The sequence below is a fragment of the Rhea pennata genome, chromosome Z (assembly GCF_028389875.1).
Source record: "Rhea pennata isolate bPtePen1 chromosome Z, bPtePen1.pri, whole genome shotgun sequence".
Lineage (NCBI taxonomy): Eukaryota > Metazoa > Chordata > Aves > Rheiformes > Rheidae > Rhea > Rhea pennata.
Window position 1 is genome coordinate 65,253,022 of NC_084702.1, and position 24,352 is coordinate 65,277,373.

At 35.0% G+C, this 24,352-nt stretch overlaps 1 protein-coding gene across 1 annotated transcript in view; it reads left to right on the forward strand.

Moving 5' to 3' along the window:
• HCN1 (hyperpolarization activated cyclic nucleotide gated potassium channel 1) overlaps positions 1 to 24,352 on the forward strand; it is a 198,495-nt gene that overhangs the window by 12,804 nt on the left and 161,339 nt on the right. Inside the window, exon 2 of the mRNA XM_062599913.1 lies at positions 10,077 to 10,500. Coding sequence (XP_062455897.1) covers positions 10,077 to 10,500 — 424 coding nt within the window. The remainder of the gene's footprint in view (positions 1 to 10,076; positions 10,501 to 24,352) is intronic.

Sequence of the window (24,352 nt, forward strand, 5' to 3'; positions counted from 1 at the left end):
ATTCTATATCCGCAGAAACGTGGTTTAAGTTTCAAACCTCCAGCCTTTGCTGAGCTTCTTTCAAGTGCATTTCATGAGCTTTCTCTCAAGCCTGCCTGCATGGAGGTTGCTGGAACATTAGAAGGTAAATGGCCTGGAAAGAAGACAACAGAAACGGAGGTAAAACAACAGGGTCACAGTTACTTAGGCCAGTAATTACAAAATCTTTGAACATCACATATTCTCTTTCATATTTGCTTAGTTTGCTTTTCTGGGTTTTCCTTTTTGTTTTAAACAAGTGAATATTGGGTCTAGCTATGGCTGTTCTGTGTAGCTACATGATTAGTTGATTTGTTTTGGCAATGCAGGCAGAAAGCTATGCTGTCAGTGCACACTCCAATTTACCATCCTTCTATGTAAATTGGGAAAATTTAAAGAAATGTTAAAATTGTTAAGCAGAGGAAGCGCTTCTTCATTGCATCTATTTGAATACGACGTAAGGTAAACGGCTAGCAGAGAGATCACGATACAAGTTGAATAATGAAGAAGGTAGGAATTTATGAATGTGATTAGAGTAAGGAAGAGCAACCTACAACAGCTGCTTTTCAGCTATGGTAAAGGCAGGCTTTTTAGTGTATAAAGTAAGAAATTTTGTTTTGAAAGATGATAGTGAATATTGAACTTCCTAGCTGAGTGTTTTTCTTCCTATCTGATTGTTAGTACAGAATTTTAAGGTGTGTCCCCATGTAAAGGGTATCATAATAGATACACCTGGGGAAACATTTAAAGTGACTAGAGGAGGATTGCATCTGTCATTTCTTAAGATGTTTTGCGTGATATACATTGTATTTTTAATCAATGAATGTTTTATAGATATTAACTGAATTTATTTATATTAACTGAAATTAGTACAATTTTCAGCTCATATATTTGAGCATGTACACTAATCTTTCCTTTCAGCCATCAAATTAGAAAGCAAAAACATTCAGCCCAGGTGCTGAACATGCGGATTCATTTCTATCCTCTGCTAGAGAGGATTTGAACCTCTGCATTCACTTTGCACAGCACTTCTGGCATTGATACTTTCAGTATCACCTCTCAGAGTTGTTCTGCTTTGACAGAGCAAAAAATTGAGAAGAGCTTTCTGGTGCAATGGTTAACTTACTCATCCGGGAAGAAGATTGTGGTTTCTGCTGTAGTTTGCATTTGTTTAAGCAAAGGAGAACGTGTCAACAGAGTACCTTGCTTCAGGAGATACCCCATGCCTTGGTGTTTATGAATTTTATGCTCAAGTGGCCACAGATAGGTGAGGGAGAGTGATACCTGTTTCTTGGACTTCAGTCATTGTTCCAGGTATTGAGCTGCTTTGCAAAAGGGGGATGCACGTGGCATTACCTCAGTGGCTTTTAGCTAACTCTTTTGTGAATTTGATCTTTTCCTTTGCTTTTCTAAAAAGTATCTGAAATGTATTTTAAGCCTTTTTTATCCAAGTAAAAGTAAAAACAAACAAAACTATTATTTTCATTTGATCATGACCAATTCTTCATTTTTTTAAGTTATTTTTACAACAATCACAAGAGTTCTTAATATATCACTAAAATTATATTTTATTTTAAAATGATATTCTAATCAGATTTAATTGCCTTTTGAAACAAATGGTTTACTGCAACCTGTAACTATAATCCATGGATCATAACAAAACAATCTACTGATTCTTAAAACAGCGCTTTCAGTTGTTTAAAGGAGTTGACAGTATTGCTCCATTCTCGACAATTACATTTCTATTTGAAGTAACAGGGGCTTTGGAGCCAGAGGTCAGCCACAAATAGAACTTTGTACATGAGCAGATATGTAAAAGGTGTATAGATACTCAGTCATGTATTTATTTTCACTCATGATGTAGGACTAAACCAAAAAGTCTTCGTATGTAATCCATCAACTTGTTCCATATTTGCTTTTTTCCTTTTTCCCCCATCTCTACGTTGTTTTTCCCTTCAAAATATCTGAAGACTACTTCATTTTATAGTTTAAACATAGTGTGTTAATTCATGTCTAACTGTATGCCCAGTCTTACCTGCAATGATTTTTTTCAATAAATGATGTACCATATTTTACCAACTGAAAAATCATGTTTGAGGTTGCTTGTCAGTTCTTACTCTATCTATAGTTATATTCATGGAGACAGTTTTTCACTTCCAAGTAGCAGAATTAAATTGATGAAAGTAGTAGGAGGAGGAGGTATGTGAAATCCTGGTGGATTTCACCACCTAGAAATCTTGGTGGCTGATGTGGACTAAGGTGAGGGTCTTGGTCTTTTTTCTTATTGTGAGAAGCATTCAGCTCACAAAACTCATCTTGCAACTCATCTCACCAGTGCCCAGGACTGAGATGTACCGATAGCTGCTGAGGGGTGTCCTCCCCTGTCGTCCCCTCTCCTGTCTCGGAGGATAAACGGAGAACATGGACTTTTCCCCATCAGCAGAAACTTTAAAGATTATGGCGATAATTGGGGGACTGAATCAGTTTTTAAAAAAATCTGTTAAAGAATGATAGTAATTTCTTTATTCTGAGGTAAACCAGTGGGTTATCATATTAATATTAATTGGCATGTTAGCCGTAGGACTACTGCAGTTTTCTGTCATTTTGTAGAAGTTTTTAAGGTACCCCCCAAAAAACTTAGTATTTTCTCTCTCTCTCTCTTTTTTTTTTTTTTTTTTTTTTTTTTTTTTTTTTTTTTTTTTTTTTTGAGGGAGTCTGGGTTAAATTACCTCCTTCACAGGATATTTTGTTGGCATGCATTACAGAAGGTTTCTCCCAACTTAAGTCTCTCAATTTCTACTTACTATAGCGCCATCCTAAATATGATGTTCCTATACAGTACTTTTAAAATTACTTAAGAATTTTGTGGTAATTTTAATGTGTTCCAACATGAGAAATCACAGTATTTTGCAGTTATCTTTAGACCCCCCTTTCAAGCTATTTCTGATGCCTGTAAATTGGTAATTTCTAATCTGAGAATGTGAATACCTTTTTTTTTTTTTTTTTTTAACAAGTGTTCTACAAAAGTTTGCAGTTGCAAGAATGAGTATACTGGCAAGTCATATTTGGTTTAAGGGTTTCTAATTTGAAATTGAAGCAAACCAGTTAGAGTACCTACACAAGGCTTTGCCTGATATCGAGACGTAGTCTAACAGATTGAGAAGACAGGATAACTTTCAAGGAGACATACTACTTGTGCTGGAGGCAGGCTGATGCAGAAGCAGTTTTGACAATCTGAAATATTTTTATTTTGATAGCTTTTTCCAACATAGAACCCATTTGTGTGTTTTCACTGTTCCTCAGTGGTTTTTCCTCGTCAGCAGCTACCTGGCCAGGAGCACTACCCTGTATTTTGCTAAGGAATGGGGCCAGAGGAGGAAAAAACTGTGTGAAGACTGGGGAATTCCAGAGTAGTATCAGAACTGTACTGGGAATAATTCACTATTCTTGCCCAAGGTTAAGTGGAAGTCAAGCTTTAATTTTTCTTCTTTAGTTTAATAAGTTTCTGTGGGTGAAAAGCAACTGCAAACATCAGATGTAGTCAAGCACTGATGGAAGGGGATTATTGGCTAAAACCAAAGAGCGAGCCATATTATTAAATAATAATGGCATAATGCTTAATTTTCTCTTGGTTCTCTCCATTCTCCCCTCCCATATGTAGTGAGGGCAGTATTAATCCTCTACCTTTTATTTTTCCACCTCAGCAATCTAAGACTTAATTTTTTAACACATGTAAAATACTTCAAAAACTTTGGGCAGAAGGTATTGCATGAGTAAAAGAAAAAATGACATATCTAGTGGTGAAACATGCACTGCTTGAATATTAGTAGAATTTAATGAAAAATGCGTATGTATCAGTTCAATGGTAATCAGTTAATTTTAAAGTGTCTTTCTATGGGCAACACTGTGATTTTCTGTTCTAGTGATCAAAAAAGATCAAACAAGCAAAAAAATCCAACACTACTCCGCCCACAAACTGTAAGCACTCAAGCTTTGGCCCTAACCAAATTCCATAACCAAAGCCTTTTGAAAGTAGTAAATTCTGCTTTGCTGGGCTCTGATCAGGCCGCCCCGAGCTCTGCATCCGTCTGGTCATGTGCCTTGTGCATGTAATCACAACAGAGGAAAACATTGCGAATCTCTACTGCTAAGTATTGAACAAAAGTCTCTGTGTTTTGTCATCAGTCAAAGCTCAGGGAAAAAAAATCTGAAATTATAAAACTTGCTAATTTATACAGATAAAACTTCTACAGATATTGTTTATATACAATATATAGCTGTATAAAAAGAGGAGTCTACATTGCAGGTAGAACCAATATTTAAAAATATCAACAACACGTGTAAGTTAGTTCTCTAGACATGTATTACTAGCCTTGAAGCAAAGGACTTCAATATTTGTCTAAAATCATATGAAGATTTTTTGGTGATCCAGAAACTTCATTATTATTATTATTTAATTGCTTTTAGTCTTAATCAGAATGAAACGATTAGTCTGGAAGATTCCCAGAAGCAGCATTGCTTGTAATTCCTGCAGTGACACTGAGTTTTCAGAACTTCAGTTTCTGCCTCATCCCAGTCTCGCTAGCCTCAGGCAAGTAGAGAAAGGCTTTCTGTTTTTTCAGCAGGCTCCATATCTAATCCAGTGAAAGTTCATGGAACTTGATTTGTTTCAAATTAAAAAAGAAGTAGCAAGTGCTCATGAAACATTTTCATCTGAGAAAGTGTCAAATACTTCTGCTTAGTCTCAATGATGTTTCTGCAGTTCAGACTCAACACTTGAAGCTGATGAGATGCTATTAGTAGGGTCATTCTTAGAGCTATTAGTACTCTACTAATGTGAAGGGAATTCCATTTCAGCCTTCCAAGAGTCCTCATTTGTATTTACTTAGCAGTATTTTGTCAGAGTAGAAATAGAAGGGAATAAAGAATATAAATCAAGTTTAAGGAGCATTCAGGAGAATCTTTTTTTTTTTTTTTTTAAAAAAATAAACCTTCTACCTTCCTAAAGCTTTGCAAAATTAAATGCATTCAAATGAGGAAAAAGTTTTATCCATACAGAAGGACAACACAACAATAATGACAGAAATAACCTGTTTGGTAGCCCGAAACTAGCAAATGTGAAGAACAGTGACATTTCACCAGTTATTTTAATGCATATGTATTAATTTGATCATACAGCTAGATTAGGGAAATTTTAAATTTGGAAGCTTTCAAATCAGAATATTGCAGTATTTTATATTGTCTTTCACATTATACATGCAGAGGTCAGAACTCATAAACCATACACATAGAGGTATCTCTAAGCCAAAATCATGGAAGCGCTCTACCATGTACTTGCAAAACTTAAGCAGAATTTGTTGCATAGGGGATGTTGGATGTAATATTTCTGAGCAAAATGTAATTTAATATTTCATTTAAATGCCTATTTAGGCATTAATGATAAGTAATATGTTCCTTCTGGATAGCAGGAGACAAATGTGACAGTCTTTTCAAGTGCATATGTGTGTATGTGTGTGGAGAGGGAAAGAGGGAAGGAGAGAGTGTGAGAGGGAAAGCAAATGAAAACGCGTAGCTGAGCAGAAGGGAATGTCCTCGCGTTCAGGTGGATTGTAACATGATTGCATGGCTGCGATTCAGAAAGTTTTTGAGCGTGCACCTATGCAGCCGTGGGGAGAACTAGGGTCCCTAAAAGCAAAACCTCCCTTTCCTTCCCACATGTGCAAGTTGCAGATGTTTTCAGGCATGTTTCACTCTCTGTTATAAAAGACTAACGTTAATAAAGGTGCACAGCAAGAAGATGGCATCTCTTACGAAAATAAATTTTGACATGGATGATATCAAGTTTAGCACTAGTCACAGAATGCTGTGATAAAGTTTTAAATTACTGTTGTTTCTAGTAAGATTGTTTTATTCTGTACAGGACATCGATTTCTCTGTTAGGTGAATTGATGATCCATGAAGGAAAAGAAATAAAGATGTGTTTGAAGGTTAGAGAAAGATACCAGAGTATTCATTTCGCTGAACCAGTGAAAGTAGCCAGATAAGAGATTTAACTAAAGAGGAGGCAGGTTTTCATGGAAAACTTGAGAGAATTTTCTGCAATTATTGCTTCTCTGAATGGACACAGTAAAATCATCTCAGATGAATCATACTGGATTTTAAGGTTATCTTTCAAGTAGTTTGAATGAACACCTTTTCTAATGCCCTTCTGCTTTATAGCATGGCTGATGAATATATGTGAGTGAATTCTGCAAAGATCAAGAAAATCTTTTTTAAGAGCAAAACGTAACAGTAAAACTTCAGGAAATATAAAGAATTATGATCTTAAGCAAAGTCCTGTAGCCATAGTCGCACAACTCAGTGCCTTAGTGAGAGATGCACTTCACTCTGCTGGTGTGATTGGGAGACCATTGACTTCGGCTAGATCTCTCTGGACATGCCGTAAGAATAATCATATATCAAAAAAACAACAATTCAAGGATATTGTGACTACTTCCCCATCCATGCTGTGTCAGTGGACAGCAGCCAGGAAATAATAAGAAAAGCAAGTACAACTGACTTCTTACATTGTTGTGTATAGTGAATTAGAGAGCAAATTAACTGATTTAGAGCTGAAATGTTCTTAAAAAACCACTTGTCTCAGTGTTGAAGGTATAATAAAGTAGAAAATAAAATATTCTTTAGAATTTATAGTGGCTTACATTATTAAGCTTGGTACAAACATGAACTCATTAGTACTAATTAGTTTTTTATCACTGCTTAGGTAGGCATTCATTTTAAAAAAATAGACTCTTCATCCTATCTAGGATGGGCAACAAATAAACCACCAAAACTTCAGTATGTTTCTGAGATGTGAAAAACACTGTTGTATATAAATTTTGAAAGCGTAATAGATGTGAATGAAAAGACTGGTGTAAAAGGACTACAAATCAAAACAGTTTTATTTGAAAATGTCAGTGTAATAACTAGTGTGATTGTTTTATTTTTATGTAAAATGATTCTTTAGAATATAAAAATTCTAAAAATTGTCTTTGAAAACCTTTTTCAATACTTTTTAGACTTGATTTCACCTGGAGATGTTAGAACCATCATTTAGAAGCATTTAAAAACTTTGAATAATATTAATTCAGTGCAGATTACTGCGTTGACCTCTTTTATTTTACTTAGCACAGCAACCAATAGTAGCAATACTGATTTAGCTTCAGAGGAACAATAAGCTCTTGAGCTGTTTAATAAACTGAGAAAAATGATGGAGTTGGTTCTTCCTTCTCATTCTAAGCTCTGAAAGATATCTGCACCCGCAGGTTCTTAATCTTTGCATCCTTCCCTGCAAGTCTGTGTCATAGGCCTGTCTCTTTCTTGCTGGTTGTCAACATTTATAATACTTACAAAAATCTGGATCTTTGAGATTCTAAGTTTCAAATTTACAATCATCCTCATTTAAATGAAAACAGAAAAAATAATCAGTGCTGAAATAGTTTGAAAGAAAGGGCTACCTCTGTGCCTCAGAAGCAGCTCATTGCACCACTGAGGCGCTTGAGCTCTCAGTTTCGCGGAGAGGAGGACGTTCTGAACGGACAGGCAGGGAACGCGTTGTATTACTTGCTCTGCACAGGGCACTGAAGGGCAATACAGGGAGTTACATCTAGTTTTTCTCACCTGAAAGAAAAATATCATAAAACATGGGCAACAGAATGACATTTGGAAACATTTTTGTGAAGGAAAAGTAATGATTCATTTTTAAGTGAAAAATGAATTGTAATGCAATAAGACATTTTCTTACTAGCTAATCACATTATACTGTATTTTGGACTAAAATGCAAGTACAAAACTGATGCAATCTAGTAGTCCTTTCAATGTTATTTCATTACTGAAGCTGTAACTTTAATATAACTTGCACTGACATTCAACATCAGGAAGTGCGGTATGTTTTGCCTAATCACAGCACATAATAATCCTTTAAATATTAGGGTATCATAAGTTAAAATCACCTGGTTCAGTATTATATTTTATTTTGGTTGAGCAGTTGGTTTTTGTTAGGCTTCGGTTAGCTGTAGTAACTTAACACTTTCTGTGCTGGTTAAATTTAAAGGTAAATCTGAAATTAAACAATACTTTGATTAGGAGCGAGCCACAGCTGAATGTACTTCTCTTGTGATTATTATTCTAGTTCTTTCCTATTCATTTTCACAGTTCCTTGGAGAAGTGTGTTCCCCCAAATCAGGTTGATAAAGTATTTTGATTGATAGTGTTGTAAAAGTGTTTGTAGTAATTGTAACTATAGATCATAGTAGCAGTGATACATGAATGCAGCTGTTCGTTCTGTATGGTAATACTGGAATGTAATTCTAGATTATTGAAAAGGAATCTGGTAAAGCAGTAAGCGTATTAAATGAATTAAATAAATGACGAGAAATTTGGAAATTTTTGCCGGTTTACAGCTATTGTTAATTAAAAATACATGCAATCTATTCAAAAATCTGAATATTCATAGGAATTAATCTTCACATTTGTACTAAATGTGAAAATGTATGAGAAAATCACATTACTTGTGCTACACAAGGAAGTACTTGTAAAGACATTTATGAATATCAGTTAAAGGTGCTGATAGGTACTGAAAGGTTCTAGAAAGAGGAGTGAGTCTGCAGAGAACAGTTGTTGATTTGGTTTCTGTGCCTTCCCAGATCAATTTTAGCTGAGCAAATCATGTTGCCCTGCTGTCTTTGAATACTGAGTGTGTGTAGTTCTCATGATATCTGCATCAGTAAAATAAGATCTCAGTATTTTTTATGGGGTTGTTTGAGAAACACAAGAAAGGGAAACTGCATAGAAATTTAGTAAAAGTCATAGAATTTTAGGCTGGAAGGAACTGCTGGAGGCCATCCAATCCAGCCGCCTGCTCGGTGCAGGACTGCAAAGTTAGACCAGTCCTCAAGCAGAACAAGAAGTCATCCTTTGAGTTTGTGTTTTCTAAGGTTCACTTTGGGTGCTTTTATTAAATAATTTTCCATGATAATTTTTTTCATTTAGGAATTATTATATCATCCATTAAAACTTGTTGGTGTGTATTACCATCTCCTTGAAATCTTTCATCACAATAGCTGTATATTTATGTGGTAGGCAGCCTTACTCACTATTTCTATAGTAGATACTAAAGAGGTGAGTCTGGCTTTTTACTGCCTGTACCAAGCTCTGTTGTCAGCAGGATTCATAGAGGAGTCTTTAGATACCTCTGAAACAAAACAGTGAAATACAGCATCCATTTCTTACTGTGAAAGTCAAAACTATTATTATTCAAACCACTTAGCTCTAAAAGAAGACAGGCTATCAGGTTGTAAAAATGCATGAAAGTTCAATTCAGGTTGTAAAAGTAAGGGAAGGTTTTGATATTATCTAATTTTTGCTTCTGTTTTTGCTTCAGTGCTTTTTTTGTTTCCTGTAATTTTATTCTAGCACTGTAATGATATGTTTGCAAAGAGGTACTTACATTTAGTACGTTATCTGTTAGATATTTGGGTTTCCATTTGGATAGAAGCCATGAAAAAAAATTTAATCACATTGCTAAAGCACTTGTGATTGGCCCTGAGCATCAATTTTACTTTTATAAACATGGTAATAGGTTTTGACAGGAGTTTAGAGAAGGCGACTGAATGCTACACATGCACCTTTCAGATATGCTGTAGAATGATAAGCCACGGTACAGCCACACTTTATCCTAGATGCTTATCCTTGAGAAGAAGTAAGGAATATAATGAAATGTTCAAATTACTTTGTCTTCTCTACTGACTATGAATATATCAAATGAGTTAAAGAGTTTTCTCAGCGTTAACAAAATATATCAGCATCCTCATATATCTTGTACCTCTCTACAACAGCATAATATCACTACTAACCTGGTATGCATCTTAAGGCAAAACTGACCCTGCATTACAGTATTGTAGTTAATTTGTTTAGAACCAAAAATATACTTGAGGTGAAGTTGATGGCAAGATAGAGACCATTTTTCTAAGCAAGTTATACCATATTACATCAACCATTCTGTCTCTTCCATTTCTTAGGTTTTACTGGGACTTAATCATGCTCATAATGATGGTTGGAAACCTTGTCATTATACCTGTTGGAATCACATTCTTCACAGAGCAAACAACAACACCATGGATTATTTTCAATGTGGCATCAGACACTGTTTTTCTATTGGACTTGATCATGAATTTTAGAACTGGGACTGTTAATGAAGACAGCTCTGAAATAATACTGGACCCTAAAATCATTAAGATGAATTACTTAAAAAGCTGGTTTGTGGTTGACTTCATCTCATCAATACCAGTGGATTATATCTTTCTCATTGTAGAAAAAGGAATGGATTCAGAGGTTTACAAGACAGCAAGAGCACTTCGTATCGTGAGATTTACAAAAATCCTCAGCCTGTTACGTTTATTACGACTTTCAAGACTGATCAGATACATACACCAATGGGAAGAGGTAAGATATATATGTTTAGATTTTTGTTCACTCAGATCTTATTTGTTTAGATACATCAGTTAGGCTTCTCCAAAGACATGCACAGAACCAGTGTGAATTCAAGAGTTTTTACTCACTAGTTGTTGCAGTTACATGTAGGTGCTAGCAGAAAAGCCTTTTTTGAAGAAACCACAGAAGAGATACCGATTCCATCTGTTACTGCCAAGACTGAAAATAGGTTTGGCACCATGAGCACGAGGAGCATGAGCTCATGCTGAGAATCAGTCAGAAATTTTAGGAACTAGCTAAAGCTGCCTGTGAATTCAGTGGATAGCACTTAGAATTGTGAATTAAATACTTCTGTAATCTAAGAGAACTTAAAATGCACGTTCGTATTTTTCTATCGCAGAAAAAATTGAATCCATTTATAATTGAGTAGATTTCCTAGAACATTCATTGTCTGAAGGCTTGTATGTAGGCTGAATATATTCAGTATTTTCTTTTCGTTTAAAAAAAAAAATAGTAGTTCAAATTTTGAGTCATTTCCTTCTAAACTGGGAACTCCACTGTTTCCAGAAGTGACCTTATGCTGCCTGCCAACTTGGCATAGTGACGTTTCCAGGAAATTATGGCATTCCCTAATTTGGCATGCTTAGGTCTAGGAGGTATTTGAAACTTTGGCACATATCACCATGATTCAATCATTTCATTTTTTGCCTGTCCCCATTTCCAATGTTCGAAATATCATAACATATTTTAAAAGGAAGCACTAAAATACAGGAAAAATAACTGCTGATTTTTAAGCCTTTCGTGCACATAAGTGTACTGAGATTTATTTTGTGAAGCATTTTCACTGAAAGACAGTATTAAAAATATTTGTATGAATTTACTTACTTAATTTTTAAGTTAAATGAATATTCAAAGATTACTTGGTATCCTTTCTGGTGATTTTTCTGCACGTTATATCCCTTACAAATCATTACATTTCCCTTTAACAGAAACTGAAATGCTACGCTTTCTAACAAATGAAGTCAGATTTTACTAAAAAAGGCCTGATCCTGGATGACACTAAGTATCAAACTTCTAATAAATGTATAAATATTTCTCAAAAACCTCCTGGAACTGGTGATTATTTTTACTATTCTTTTTTGTGAATTCTACATCCTTTTGCCTCCTTTAATGCAGTGTAGCTATATTTTTGACACAGAAATAGAGCACGGCAGTTTTGTAGGCAGCTTAACTAAGGCAAATGATTAGGAACATCTTGCAGTTCTACCATGAAGCTGTGCTTTTTTTCTCCGCTGTGCTTTACGGAGAGACAACCTTCTGAAGTGCATTCAGTGACGTTGTTTTCGGCTTGAGTTAATGGCTTGCACAATAAAACTCAACTAAGCAGCAAAATGAATACGGATCCTTTTTTTTCCCCCCGTTGTCTCTGTTATCAAAGATAAATCAAGTATTATAAATCAAGAATAGCTGAATCTAGCACTAAATGGGACTAGAAGCAACCAGAGGATGTAATTCAAACCAACAATGTAATCTGTAGCTAATGACTGTGGATTTCTACCAGAACAAAGGTGATTTCTCTTAGCTATCTATTTATAATTTTGTGTCCAATTCCACTAATAAAACTTGAGAAGTACTTGTCCTATGATACTTTTTTTGCCAAGTATTAAAAATAAGTTGAGTCTATGATTTTAGATTTGATAACATGTTAGCATGCTCCCTAGACATTTTCAGGAAGGTAAAAGAGGAACTGAAGTAATATTATTCTGTTTTTGTTTTGAACCTCCAATAAAACAAATACAAGCTTGTTGGCTCCTTTTAAAATGGTGTTCTGATGACTGTGGGAACCTGCAAGTACGATGATAAATACAGAGACTGAGTCAGAATTTGATAAATTCCCAAATGAAATGCATGCAACAGTCTTCTCTTTAGCTCATTTGAAATGTCAAAAAGAAAGGCAGTCATACAGGTTTTCATGTTTGGCTTTTGTTACCACAGAAGTTTATTATTATTTTGAATGTAGGGTGTGAAAGTGTTCTGCAAGGTGAGCCGTTGTAACTTCTGAGAAATCGTATGTTATGGCACTGTAATGTTTTAAAATAACAAAACCAGGTAGGGATGAACTTTGCTGGACTAGAAAATCGTAGTCGGATTATCCCATGGTGATAGTCAGGGAAACCTTTGCTGGTGATATTAATTTTTCTGTATTGTGGGTGTTTGTACATGCACCTGAAGAGCAACTGTTAACAAACTTGTTGATGACACAAAACCAGACCCTGTTTATCTGCGTGTTTAAAAGGATTTAGTGTTTTTTGCATATGGGTTGACATGTGCATTTTAAATATAATGTAGATTAACCTGAAATACTGCATATTTGGATCCAGAATAATGAGCATTATGTCAAAAATATTGAGAGGATGATCAGCAAACTCATTCTTTATAAACTGCCAAGAGGATGCTCCCTGGAAAACTGATCAGTGAACAAACAAGGTTGTCCAATATGGCTCTTCTCCCACAGAGATGTTTTTTGTGTCCTTAAACAGAAAAGAGAGGTTGAAATTGTTTGGGCTTTTCCTTTCTTAGTCTCATGTTTTCTGAATTTTAAGATGAGCAGGCAACAATTTTAAGGCTTTTTAATATGAAATAAAGAAAAGGAACTATGTTTCAAAAATAAATTTCCACATCATTTCAATCAGTTAAACCAGTGTCAAGCTGCTAGAAATCTTATATAGTAATACGGCAGTAAATAACGTATGTATTTCAGAAGCTTTCTCTTTAATGGTTATGAGGCAACAGAGCTGTAGCCTGTCATGCCACATATATATATAAAATCTGACTGATACTCATTCCAGTCTGATGTTAATAGTTTGTTCAAAAAAATGACAGTGGAAATGAGAAAAGATGTTTAAGCAAAGATACAGAATATATTTTTGCAGGAATTATTTTTCTGAATTTACAAATTCATATTGTCCTCAACATATTTTTATCTGCAGTATCTGATGTGCCAGCCTTTTATCAAACTGGATATCAAGAAATAGATGCTATACTTATTCAAATAAAATTATATAATTAATATGTAAGTAAAGTTAGCTATTTAAATTGCTGATTGCAGAAATTATATTTTAACAATAATTTCTTACAGTAGATTTATTTTTTATTAGGATAGATTTCTGAAAAAAATGTTGACTAGGAAGTACTGGATCTATTTATTACTTAGCATAACTTTATTAAATGCAGAGAATCCAAAATGAGAGAACTAGCAGTGTTTGTCTGACATGATCAGGAAGTGAAGATGCAGAGAGACTGGTGAATAACTTAAAACCAACGCAGCAGAAGAAAATATATTTGCTTTAAATAAAATAATAATAGGATGTTGAATGATCTAATTCACAATTTTTTTTTTGTAAAGTGTTTCTAAGAGAGATCATGGCTGTTTGAGCTGCTGACCCATGAACCTTTTACATAGGCTTGCAGGCAACTAATTAGTTATTCCTAGTAGTTGTCTATACTTTTAGGCAACTAAACAATAAAAAATAAAAGATGTGAATAATGAAGAGGAAATATATTGTTATAATGAACTTGTTTGCATTTTAAGATAATTGTTCATTTTTTCTCCTTTGAATTTCAATTAAGAGATCTCAAATGGTATGCCATTTTTGCTTTACATTTACTTGCAGTATAAATTTACTGAATCTTTCAAATCACAATATATTTCAAAAACTAATTGAAAAATAGAATTTAGTCTTCTTTAAACTTGTTATAATGACAGAAGGGGAAGTAGATGTATAAATAAATAAAACCTGAACTCCTAAAACTGTATCCTAAATCTTAGCATTCTGAGATGCCTGATAATTTAGAATTAGATTTTAAACTGACTGACTGTTTATTGCAAGAGGTGCAAAGAAGGTTATGTTTTGTAAATATGCAATGATTGTAAATTCCAGCTATATCTTATTTTGGTTTGACTTGTACTGAAAACTGGTTTTCACTTTACCTAACCTTTTTAAGGTTATGAGCCTATGTTGATGTCCATTCTAACTATTGCTAACCCTCAAGTGGTTAATGAAACTTTCCCAGAATTTCTGAGCATATCGGACGAAAGTGTCTTACTCTACTTTTACTGTTTTATTCCAAATCATCACAATAATAACAATCCAGAAAAGCTCATAAGCACAAGCTTGTTTGAATGCTAAGTCACACTGAAGTGCTTAAAAATTAAGCAAGTACGTAAGGGCATTACCAAATCAGATACTGTATTAACAATTTCATCTATTGCTTATGGGAGATATTATCCCATCATAGTTATCACAGATCACCACTAGGTGTCCTCTATTTTTGTTCCTATTCTACTTATTGCTAATAGTACAAAAATTGATATTATTTGTTTATATTTATTTTTATATATATATTTATTAATTTCTGTCTAAATAAAAATACCATTAAAGAATGCATGTATTACCTGTATAAGAGAAGACTTTTACTTTACAGTAGCATGCCTTTTCTGTGGTCTGTGTATGCCTTTTCTGTGGTCTGTGTATAGATGACTTGCCCTACACAAAATCAAACCACTTTCTTTGCTCATCATTTGTAGTCTGTTGAGAAGTCAAGATTTTGTCTTTCCTTTGGATCATTGATTGAAGAATTTTGTGGGAAGGGAGAAAGAACAAGTTAGGTGGGTGCTTGGCAAAAATGGATAAAAACATATCTTTATCAAAAGAATTATTTATATTAGTTAAATATGTCTATGTCTACAAGAAATGAGTTTTTCCTTTTAATCATGGAATTATACAGCCTTTTTTTCTTTTCTTTTTTTTTTAATTAACAGTGCCATGGAAATGGGAGGTAACATAATAGTTTCATTCTTTTACTCTGTTTAAATTCCTGTCCTCCAAGGAGATACTTTAAAATGTACTCTCTAGATCTTTTCCAGTTTTGTATATTAATGAAGTACTGAAAATAAGGGTACTGGTACAGGTTGAATGCATTTATTAATACATTGGCTTAAAGTAGGACATATATTTTTATTGCTTTTTATAGATGCATCAATGAAATATAAGTTGTCTATCTCATGGAGGCAAGGGGTGAAATGTGACAAACATTTCCAAGACAAAAGAAGACTTAGAAGAGTCTCTTAGAAAGTCTGTGAAATTCTGTAGCAAGGTCTCCATTGGATATCTTCTGCCCTTCTAGCATGGAGAGGTCTAAAGTAGGACAAAATTGCGCTTTCCAGCCAATTTCTTCAGAAAAGAAACAGAAAATGAACAAAAGCTTTTCCTTCTTTTAGAAAGACATGCTTGGAAAATACATTATGTTTAAATTAATGAATTTACTGAGGTAGTGAATTTGTGAGGTTGTGTGGATCAATGAGGCAGACCAAAACCCTAAGTAGTTTGGCTTTTATTTTATTTTATTTTTTAGAAGTTTTTCTGAACTGAACTATGTAAATATACAAACCGTGATGAGTTAATTGAGTAATTGAGCTGTTCAGCGTGTGGATCCTTGTTACCATATCTAAGTCTTATACAGTTGACTTGCAATTTGTGCTGTGTCTTGGGTATCTGCAGTGTTTCGATGTGGCTTCTTCCTCTACTCTGAAGTAAGGATGAAGCTGCTGTCACATGGGCTTGACACATGCTGGCTAGCTTCACCTCTTGTGTGATCTGGAGGAAGAAATATGCTATTTGCTTGCAATTTGAAGTGTAAAATCTAAAAGAGCTGCTTGTTCACCATATCTGTAGTAGAAGATCTTTTACCTCATCCCCAGTAGAGACTCATTCCTGTCACGTGGCTGCTTCTTTTAGCCATTCTGGGTTATGTGGTCTCACAGAGAGACCTCCACTTCTGAGCAGGAAGACATTTAAGAGGTTTATCATTGGTTTTCAGCCCTAGGTGTACTACCCTGAGGTAGGTTTTTATTCTCCTCTTATGTGACATCAACCAGTGCTTTACCTCTGGGTTTTTGTTTTCTTCTCAAGCCAAGAGTAATTTGTTGGTCTGTTAAAAATCAGTATAATCTATATAATCTATAGTGTAGAAACTGGGAAGAGCAGTCAGAATAACTGATATACTATTTTAGTTTCATTGCTTTGAAGGATTTTCTTATTTTGAATATGCATCCTCAAAAGCCACCTTCAGCCTCTGCATTTGATTGGAAGGTTTCAGTCGTTGTTTGGATGTGAACTAGTGCATGGTGCTCAACCAGGACCGAACTATTAGAGTTTTTCTACTTCAAGCTATACAAGTCGATCATTTAGAAATGTCAAATAGCATGTAGCACAGGATTGCTTAGCTTAGTTCCCCAGAGGGAACACGTGCCTTCCGTGCCTGTGAGTTGCACTAGCTGTCAGTTCATTACTGGGTACGATTCACAGTGTTGGTGTTTCTCTGTAATTTGATTGGGATGTTGGCTAATGGGTAGTCTGTCTCTATGACCGCGACTGAGAGCAAGATATTTTATCTGCAAACTGTGATCCTATAAAACTGTTATTCTGAATACTAGCCCTTTTCCTTTCCACTCAAAATTAGAAATTGATTAAAAAAAATTTTTTTTAAAGCCAAGTGTGTGATTAAGAGAGTTTATACTCTGTTTTGATAGTCTATTTCTAGTTTACTGAATATAATTTGCTTATGATTTTAAATGGCACATATATATATATAGAACTGAAATGACGTAAAAGATGTTACACACAAATTCCAATATAAGATATTATAAGAGCAAAAATCAGTCTCAAGATATATAGATCTGCAAGTCTCAGTGTTTATTTAATAATATTTTTTTCTTTTCATATGATTTACAAACCTTTTCTATGCTTTTTGCAAAATAGAGCACCTAATACAGTCTTCTCTTAAATGGATTGTGTTCCAAATGGGAAATTATAATGGATCTCGTTTCCTGCGAACTTTTGCACTTATATGAAACTATTCATATTTTAACATTAGATGAGTAGATTCTGCTCAGAGTTATGCCAGTATTTTCAAATTCAAATCTGTGGAAATTACAGATTTGAGAAGAGTATGTATCATTGGAGCTAAAATCATGAAATATCACTAGTCTAGATGATGGAGTACGTTTTGCTGTGAAGGTTTTGTTTGTTCATTCTGTTAAATTCTGAATAACAGTAGGAAGTATACATAACTAATAGAGGTAATTAATTAGAAGAAATTATGATCCATGTTTTCCTAATAATAAAATACTAACTGCCAAAAAAGAACAGCAAATTTGTAGTGTCAGCAATTACAGAAATGCAAGCAAGGTTGAGTATTCTGCTTTTCAATTTCCTACTTTATGATCTAATCACAATCACTTTCATGGAAAGAATAATCTTTTTCCCTACAGAATAACTAGTAAATGTTACGAATTTAAAGATTCTTGCTTAATCTTTTCACCTCCTTTTTAAGACTCTGCAAACTGAACTTTCATGTATGCGTACACCCAGTGAGTGTGGTGGTGATATTTCCCCTAGCACATGAACGTGCAGACCATGGTGTAAGACAAATTTCCCTGAACTCAAAGGCTGGAAAGTGATATTTCCTTCTTCATGTGTGTTTGTATGGCTTGTATAGTAGCAGACCTATTGCTGGTTGTCTTGGGTTCACTACTTTGTGTCACTGTGATGATGTATTCACCCCTGCAGTAGCATTTCTTGGTGATTCCAGTTGATGAGTTTTGAAAATGATGGAACTGTGTCAGGCTGTCTTTTACATTGAAATGCAACACAATTTTTTTAAAAAGAAGCTTTTATAGTCTAATTTGTTGTTCATTAATTTTTGAGCCTTTCTAGATATAATAGTGGTTTTGCATGTGCTGAAATTTGTATTTGTTATTCCTGGTAGCAGATTTGGAAGAGTGGGAACTATCCCAACTTAAGCTTTTAATACAGGTGAAAAGCTTCCTTGGCTGGGCTTTCAGGAGCTTTTTATAGAAGCTGCTGAACATCATGTTAAAAACACATATAGAAGAATGATTTTCATTAAGAATTATGTTATTAAGTGTAATGCTTACTGAATTACATATGAAATGAACTGTGAATTTCTAGCTTAAAGAGGGAGAGGATTATAAATTTTATTAGGCAGTGTTTTAAAACAACATATATTATTAAGTACTTCTAAATTCAGTAGTTGAAAAATGCACAAAAATGGCTTCTAATTAGACTTAGAGACATTGAGTCTTTAGGGTTTATGCTTGTAAGCATTTTGTCTGCAATTAATAAGCCTGGAAACTCGCAAACAGAACAGAGCATCTAACTGCTTGAATTCCTTGAGCAATTTTAGCCAGCGATGACAGCAATGCCTAAAGCAGTCTCTTTCTCTTATTTCTTGCTGTGATGTGTGCCCCTCACAAGTCTAACAGGCCATCCTTTTCCTCTGCATCGCTGACTCGTGCTGCGCAAAGGCACCTGCCTTTATGAAACGAGACGACGTGTTCGCAGATCCTAGTGTCCGACTGGGTTATGGGAGCAAAACATAGCGTGCAACAAGGCACGCTGTCCAGCGGTGTGCGACCAAGCCTCCAGGCGCGTGGTGGCCACACACCATGCCTGGGTGTAGACCTGTTGTGTGCCAGGTTTGCAGCCCAAGGATTGACAGGGCAGCGGCACGCAGGATACACCCCACGCCAAGTGCGGAGCGAGCAGGGGACTGCAGCTCTCCCGTGAGACAGAGCTGAAGCTGCCCACCAGGTTGTCCTGTTCCCAGCCTAGAGCTGAAGAGCTGTCAGGAAAGGTGATTGCAGGAAAAGCGTTGTTTGGGCAGGCCCAGGTCTGGTTTGTGGTTCATAGTTTGGGCAGTGCAATACCAGCATTCCCATAGCGCATGTGCATGTGCACATGTATATATGTACATATATATTTGTGCGTGTGTTTAAGTATGTATATACATGCGTACACACATACAAATATACATATACACATATACATACATAGACACATGTATATACACATATACATACATAGACACACACACGTGTGCTCACATGCTCCCTTTAGTTCTCTGCGGTGATGACACAGATTGGAAACCTGCAAATTGTGTTTTCCAACAATTTTAGGGTTTGCTTTTTGGAGACTAAACTCAATCCCTTCATTTATCTCTCTGCTGTGACCAGTTCAGAATGAGTTTTCACTTCTAAATTATTCACTAACAGTAACTTGACTAAAAGATATCCTCTGCTTTTCACTGATGCCTTAAGATCTTTCTTCTCTGGTTTTGTTTGTATAATGCCAATTCTGGATAGATTTTTGCATGTGAAGAAGTCAGTGGAATAAACATCCTAGATTCGAGATAGATTTTTCTGCCTTTTCGTATTTTCTTTAAACAGCTGCCAGGACAAGTCATCTCTAGATATCATCAGGGATATCTTGTAGCCATTTAATGGTGTCTTAAATAGACTTACTTTTTAAATTAGATTTTGGAAGACAAACCTGTAGTTGAGTGCTTAGATTACATGGTATATATGTCCAGATATTAATTAAATTGGGAGATTTTAATCCATTCAAAAATATCAAGTATTTCTTTTCTTAAAGCAAGAAGATGTTCTTACAGGTCATCATTACTAAATGAAAGTTGAGGGACAAATTATGCAGGAAAACTAAATTACAACAGTGTATGGGTAGAAGCTTGGTGTGAACAATTTTAACTTTTCCCTAATGTCTTTCTGCAATAAGCACTTCAATTTTTTAAAATCAAGTAATCAGGTGTTAAAAGAGGAAAAGTAATTAATTAGATTTCAAATTAATAATTTTATGTTCTGGCTCGAACAGAAAGTTGTCAGTTGCAATATACCCCTTTTCTAATAAAAAAGTCAATATATCCCTTCCTCTTTATCATCTGCAGAGAACAGTGTGCTGGTGAAAACTGCAGGTTTTAATTAAGATATATAGATTTCATGGGAGAGAATGACCTCCATTAGAAAGGTTTGAGAGGTAGAAAAGTGATGTATCTAGAGAACTTGTGCTATGCTACACTGGCTAGACCATCTGTGCACTATTGCCTGTATTTATTCTATCTGTCATGTTCCTTATCTCAGGGCATTTTATCAAATAAGAACAGGACTGAAATGATGCAGAATTTGCTGCATGTCAACAGGCTGAGGATCATTTTCTGATTATGATAGAATTTGACTAGCATCTAATATAATAAAAAGCCTGGGACACTACTTGTTTAAGTAAGTTTCTGTTACTGCTGCCAGTAAGGACAACAGAATAGCAGTGTAATACCTAATTAGGAACAAAGGTCTGTGTCACAAGGATGACATGGTTGAATTAATCACTTATGGTATGAGATGCAACTGTATAAACTTAGAGACTGCTGAGGAACTTGTGGAAAGGCAGTGTAGAAGTGTCTTCCAGCTGCAAATGAGTTATTTCTAACCGGAATCTTAGAGAGTTTATTGCGACTAAGCATGATATTATCCCATATGAGTAATACATAATTGAAATATAGTTGTGATGTGAGAAAAATGAGAAAAATACCTGATGCAGAGAGCTCTGTGCACCTTTGCTTCCAAGGAGAAATTAAGGGTTTGACTGTACTATTTATGTTCCTCACCAAACTCCACTGGGCTCTCTTCATCACTATTTTCATCTTCCTTAACCCAGTTGTCTTCACATGCCTCTAGGCTCGTTGCAGTTTCCGTTTCATTACTTATTGTTACCTCAAAATAGTTTTTTTTCCAGCCTCTCTGCTTTCAGAACCAAGGGAAACAAGCCTATATCTACTTGCCTGGAAATGGTGTCTTGCAACTGAACTGTCTGTCTTTCCAGTGAATGATGCAACTCTTGTTGATCTGATAGGAGCAGCTGTCATCCAGTGTACCTGTACCACTTCACTCCTGGTTTTTGTGTGATAAAATGTCTTATGATACGGAACACTGCAGATTCCACTGTGCATCCAAATGGGTGCTGCTAGGTGAGCAGTTCTGACTCTAAACCTCTATAATAGACACATGGGAGGAACCGCCTGGAAGAAGGTGAAAGCAGGTGAATAGCTAGTTATGATATAACTGCAGTAGTCTTGTCAGAGCCATGGGCACCATGCAGTTGGGCTGCCTACAGGGGAGAAGAAAGATTAAATTATCTCCCTTCCCCCCACCCCCCGAAAAGTAGGAAAATAATGGTAATGTGCATGTGCATATTTATGTTCCTCTAAATGTGAACATTTCTAAGACTAATCTAAGCATGCCTGAATAGAAACAAAACAAAACTCTTCTATCAGCAGTCTTTTCCCATCTCTTATTTTGCTCGTGTTAAAGTCAATCTCAGGCATAATAAATATTTACATTATCTTTTCTATTATGTCATATTTTTAGTAATTTACTGCACATTTTAGTCCTGTGTGGATTTTTATGTATGCTTCTGTTGATTTGCAAATATCACAAATACATATATTAATTGATCTCTTCAAAATGTTTTAAAAACTTTTGATCTGTTTATTGAGGCTTTTAACAGAGTAAATGGCAGAGTAACCACTGGATGCTGGAAATGAAGGTGTCAAAACTCTTTGCATGTACTTTAATAGAATTAACTGACCTGCAACTTTTTTATCGAAACAAATCCATGAAAAGACAGCTTATTTTTCAAATAATTACAAAATAAGTTCTAGTAGAACTTCACTCATTTTTATTTTAGTGTCCCATTATTATTTTTGTAAAAGCTAATGAAAATAAAACTCATCAAACCCAATATTTTTATATTTAATATTTTTCTATTTATTAAAATAATTGTACTTGTCTTATAGTTAAATCACTTTATATTTGAGGTAGGAGCATTTATTTTCCTGATCAGAACAGCTATACTAAGTACTTTTTTATGACATAGCAATTCCCATTCAGCCTACTAGAAGCTGGTAATCAGCTACAAGGGTGATAAAATAATTTTGACAACTTTTCATTTTGCCTTTGGGAAATTCCCTCTCCCCCTTTTTAGATGTATATGGATCCTTTGTGTAAAGTGAATGTGATCAGAATACCAACTTACTGCATGAACTCTTTCAGCTACATGATAATTTTAAAACCACATGTGTCTGGTTTTAACAACCTGTAGAGGGCTGAGAATTGAAAATCATTGCAACAGCACATGAGCTTGCATTTTGCATGTTTGTTATAGAGATATTTGAACATTTGACCTCTCAACTTTTTAAAGATACTTTTAGTAAATCTGTTTCTTTCTCATTTTCTTGGGCAGAGAATGAAAGAAAACTTGTTATTTAAATATTTGGTTCACAAGTTCAGAACTAAAATGCTGAATGAAATGCCTAAAGTTCAAATCTTTAGTCCTGTGTATGTTTTATGAATGAGGAATTTTGTCTCTTAACATCATTTAAACACTTCTGGAACATAGAGACCCAAATGAGTCATGAGCATGGTCCTATGGATTTCCTTCCTTTCTAAAAATTTTGCTTTAATATAAAGCACACCATGATCCTATTTAGAAGCAGTAAAATAATTCAGATTTAGAAAATACAGCCCAATTGTAGGTAAAGTCATCTGAGCAGTGCAAAATAATTCCTCATCAACAAAAACTATAACTTCGAAGCCTTGAATGTCTTGAGTAACACATCTTTCACCACTTCCATTTCAGAATTATTCTGCGTGTTTGAAGATCCTCGTTTTCCTTTACAGCTCCTTTTATCATCTTTCAGCAGTAAGGTTTCTGAAGCAATGATGCATGTCTAGCACTATATTCAAGTACTATATGTATGATAATAATTTAATAATACATTAATCATTATATATAAGCCTTACACAGGGAAGGATGAGGGAAAAAAATCTAGCAAGAGAAGGGACATGCAACCTCACACACAAATGAATTTTCCCTCTATAACTGATGTCTCTTGTTAGCTGCTGCTGTCCAGAAAAGAAATACAGAAATGTTCAAGTGTTGTATTTTTTCACTGAGTAACATGTTTTAGTTTAAGCTATGTGAAAACTGTAAAAGTGGTATGCTTGAAGGTAGCATAGAGTTCGGTCTGCTACGGTGATACATAGTTGTCATTGGAAGCTCAGTACTCAATCTGCCTCTGTTCTTGCCGTTTCAAACATTCAGAAGAATCAGTAAGATCAAAAAGAAATAGGATTGTTTGAGGGGGTGACGGGCAGGACAATACCTCACAGGACAATGTCTCTCTAAATTTCTAAGAGAAGAAGCATATTCAATTTAACTTCTAGGTAATCTGCTAAAAATTGCTTTTATTCATTTTGTCTGAAACTATTTTTGTTTTGACTGTATTTCCATGTTTGTCATTGTGGAAAGGATGACTCACTACCATGAAAATCATGGCTATATTAGAACTATTCCTAGTCAGTTTAGACAGCTTAAGGCAGTGAGTTAATTTACACTGGAAATCATGATGTCTGATATTTTATCTCAAGACTGTTTGAAGGCTAACTAGCCTTAGCTTAGCTTTTTATAAAATTTTTCCTTAATATCCATGTTTATATTCCCGTGACTCCAGTTTTGACTGATACCTCTAGGATTGCTATTATATTTTCGTTTAATGATTAGTCAGTAATGAATGAATATTCTGGCTGATCATTCAGTTCGGTTGCCTTGTACTAAGTTTTGGGTGTCCATCAATCTTTGGTGCTTTGGACAGCTTAGATTGGAGCAGTTCAGGCAGATATAGAAGCAGGATTCTGGCTATCTACAAAAGTTTAGGGTCAGACCTCTTCAGGATTAGGCAGAGGTCAGCTGGACTGTTGTGTTCACTCTGCTTTGGCCTTAAGAACCTCAACTTCACCTATCTTTTGCTTTAATGGCTATAGTCGTAAGTGTTTGCTCTACAATATTTGCATCGTTTCACCTCTCTGTTTGCACGTGCATAATATTTTCTGTTTGCCATATTCCAGTTGATTAACAGAATAGATAGAAAATAT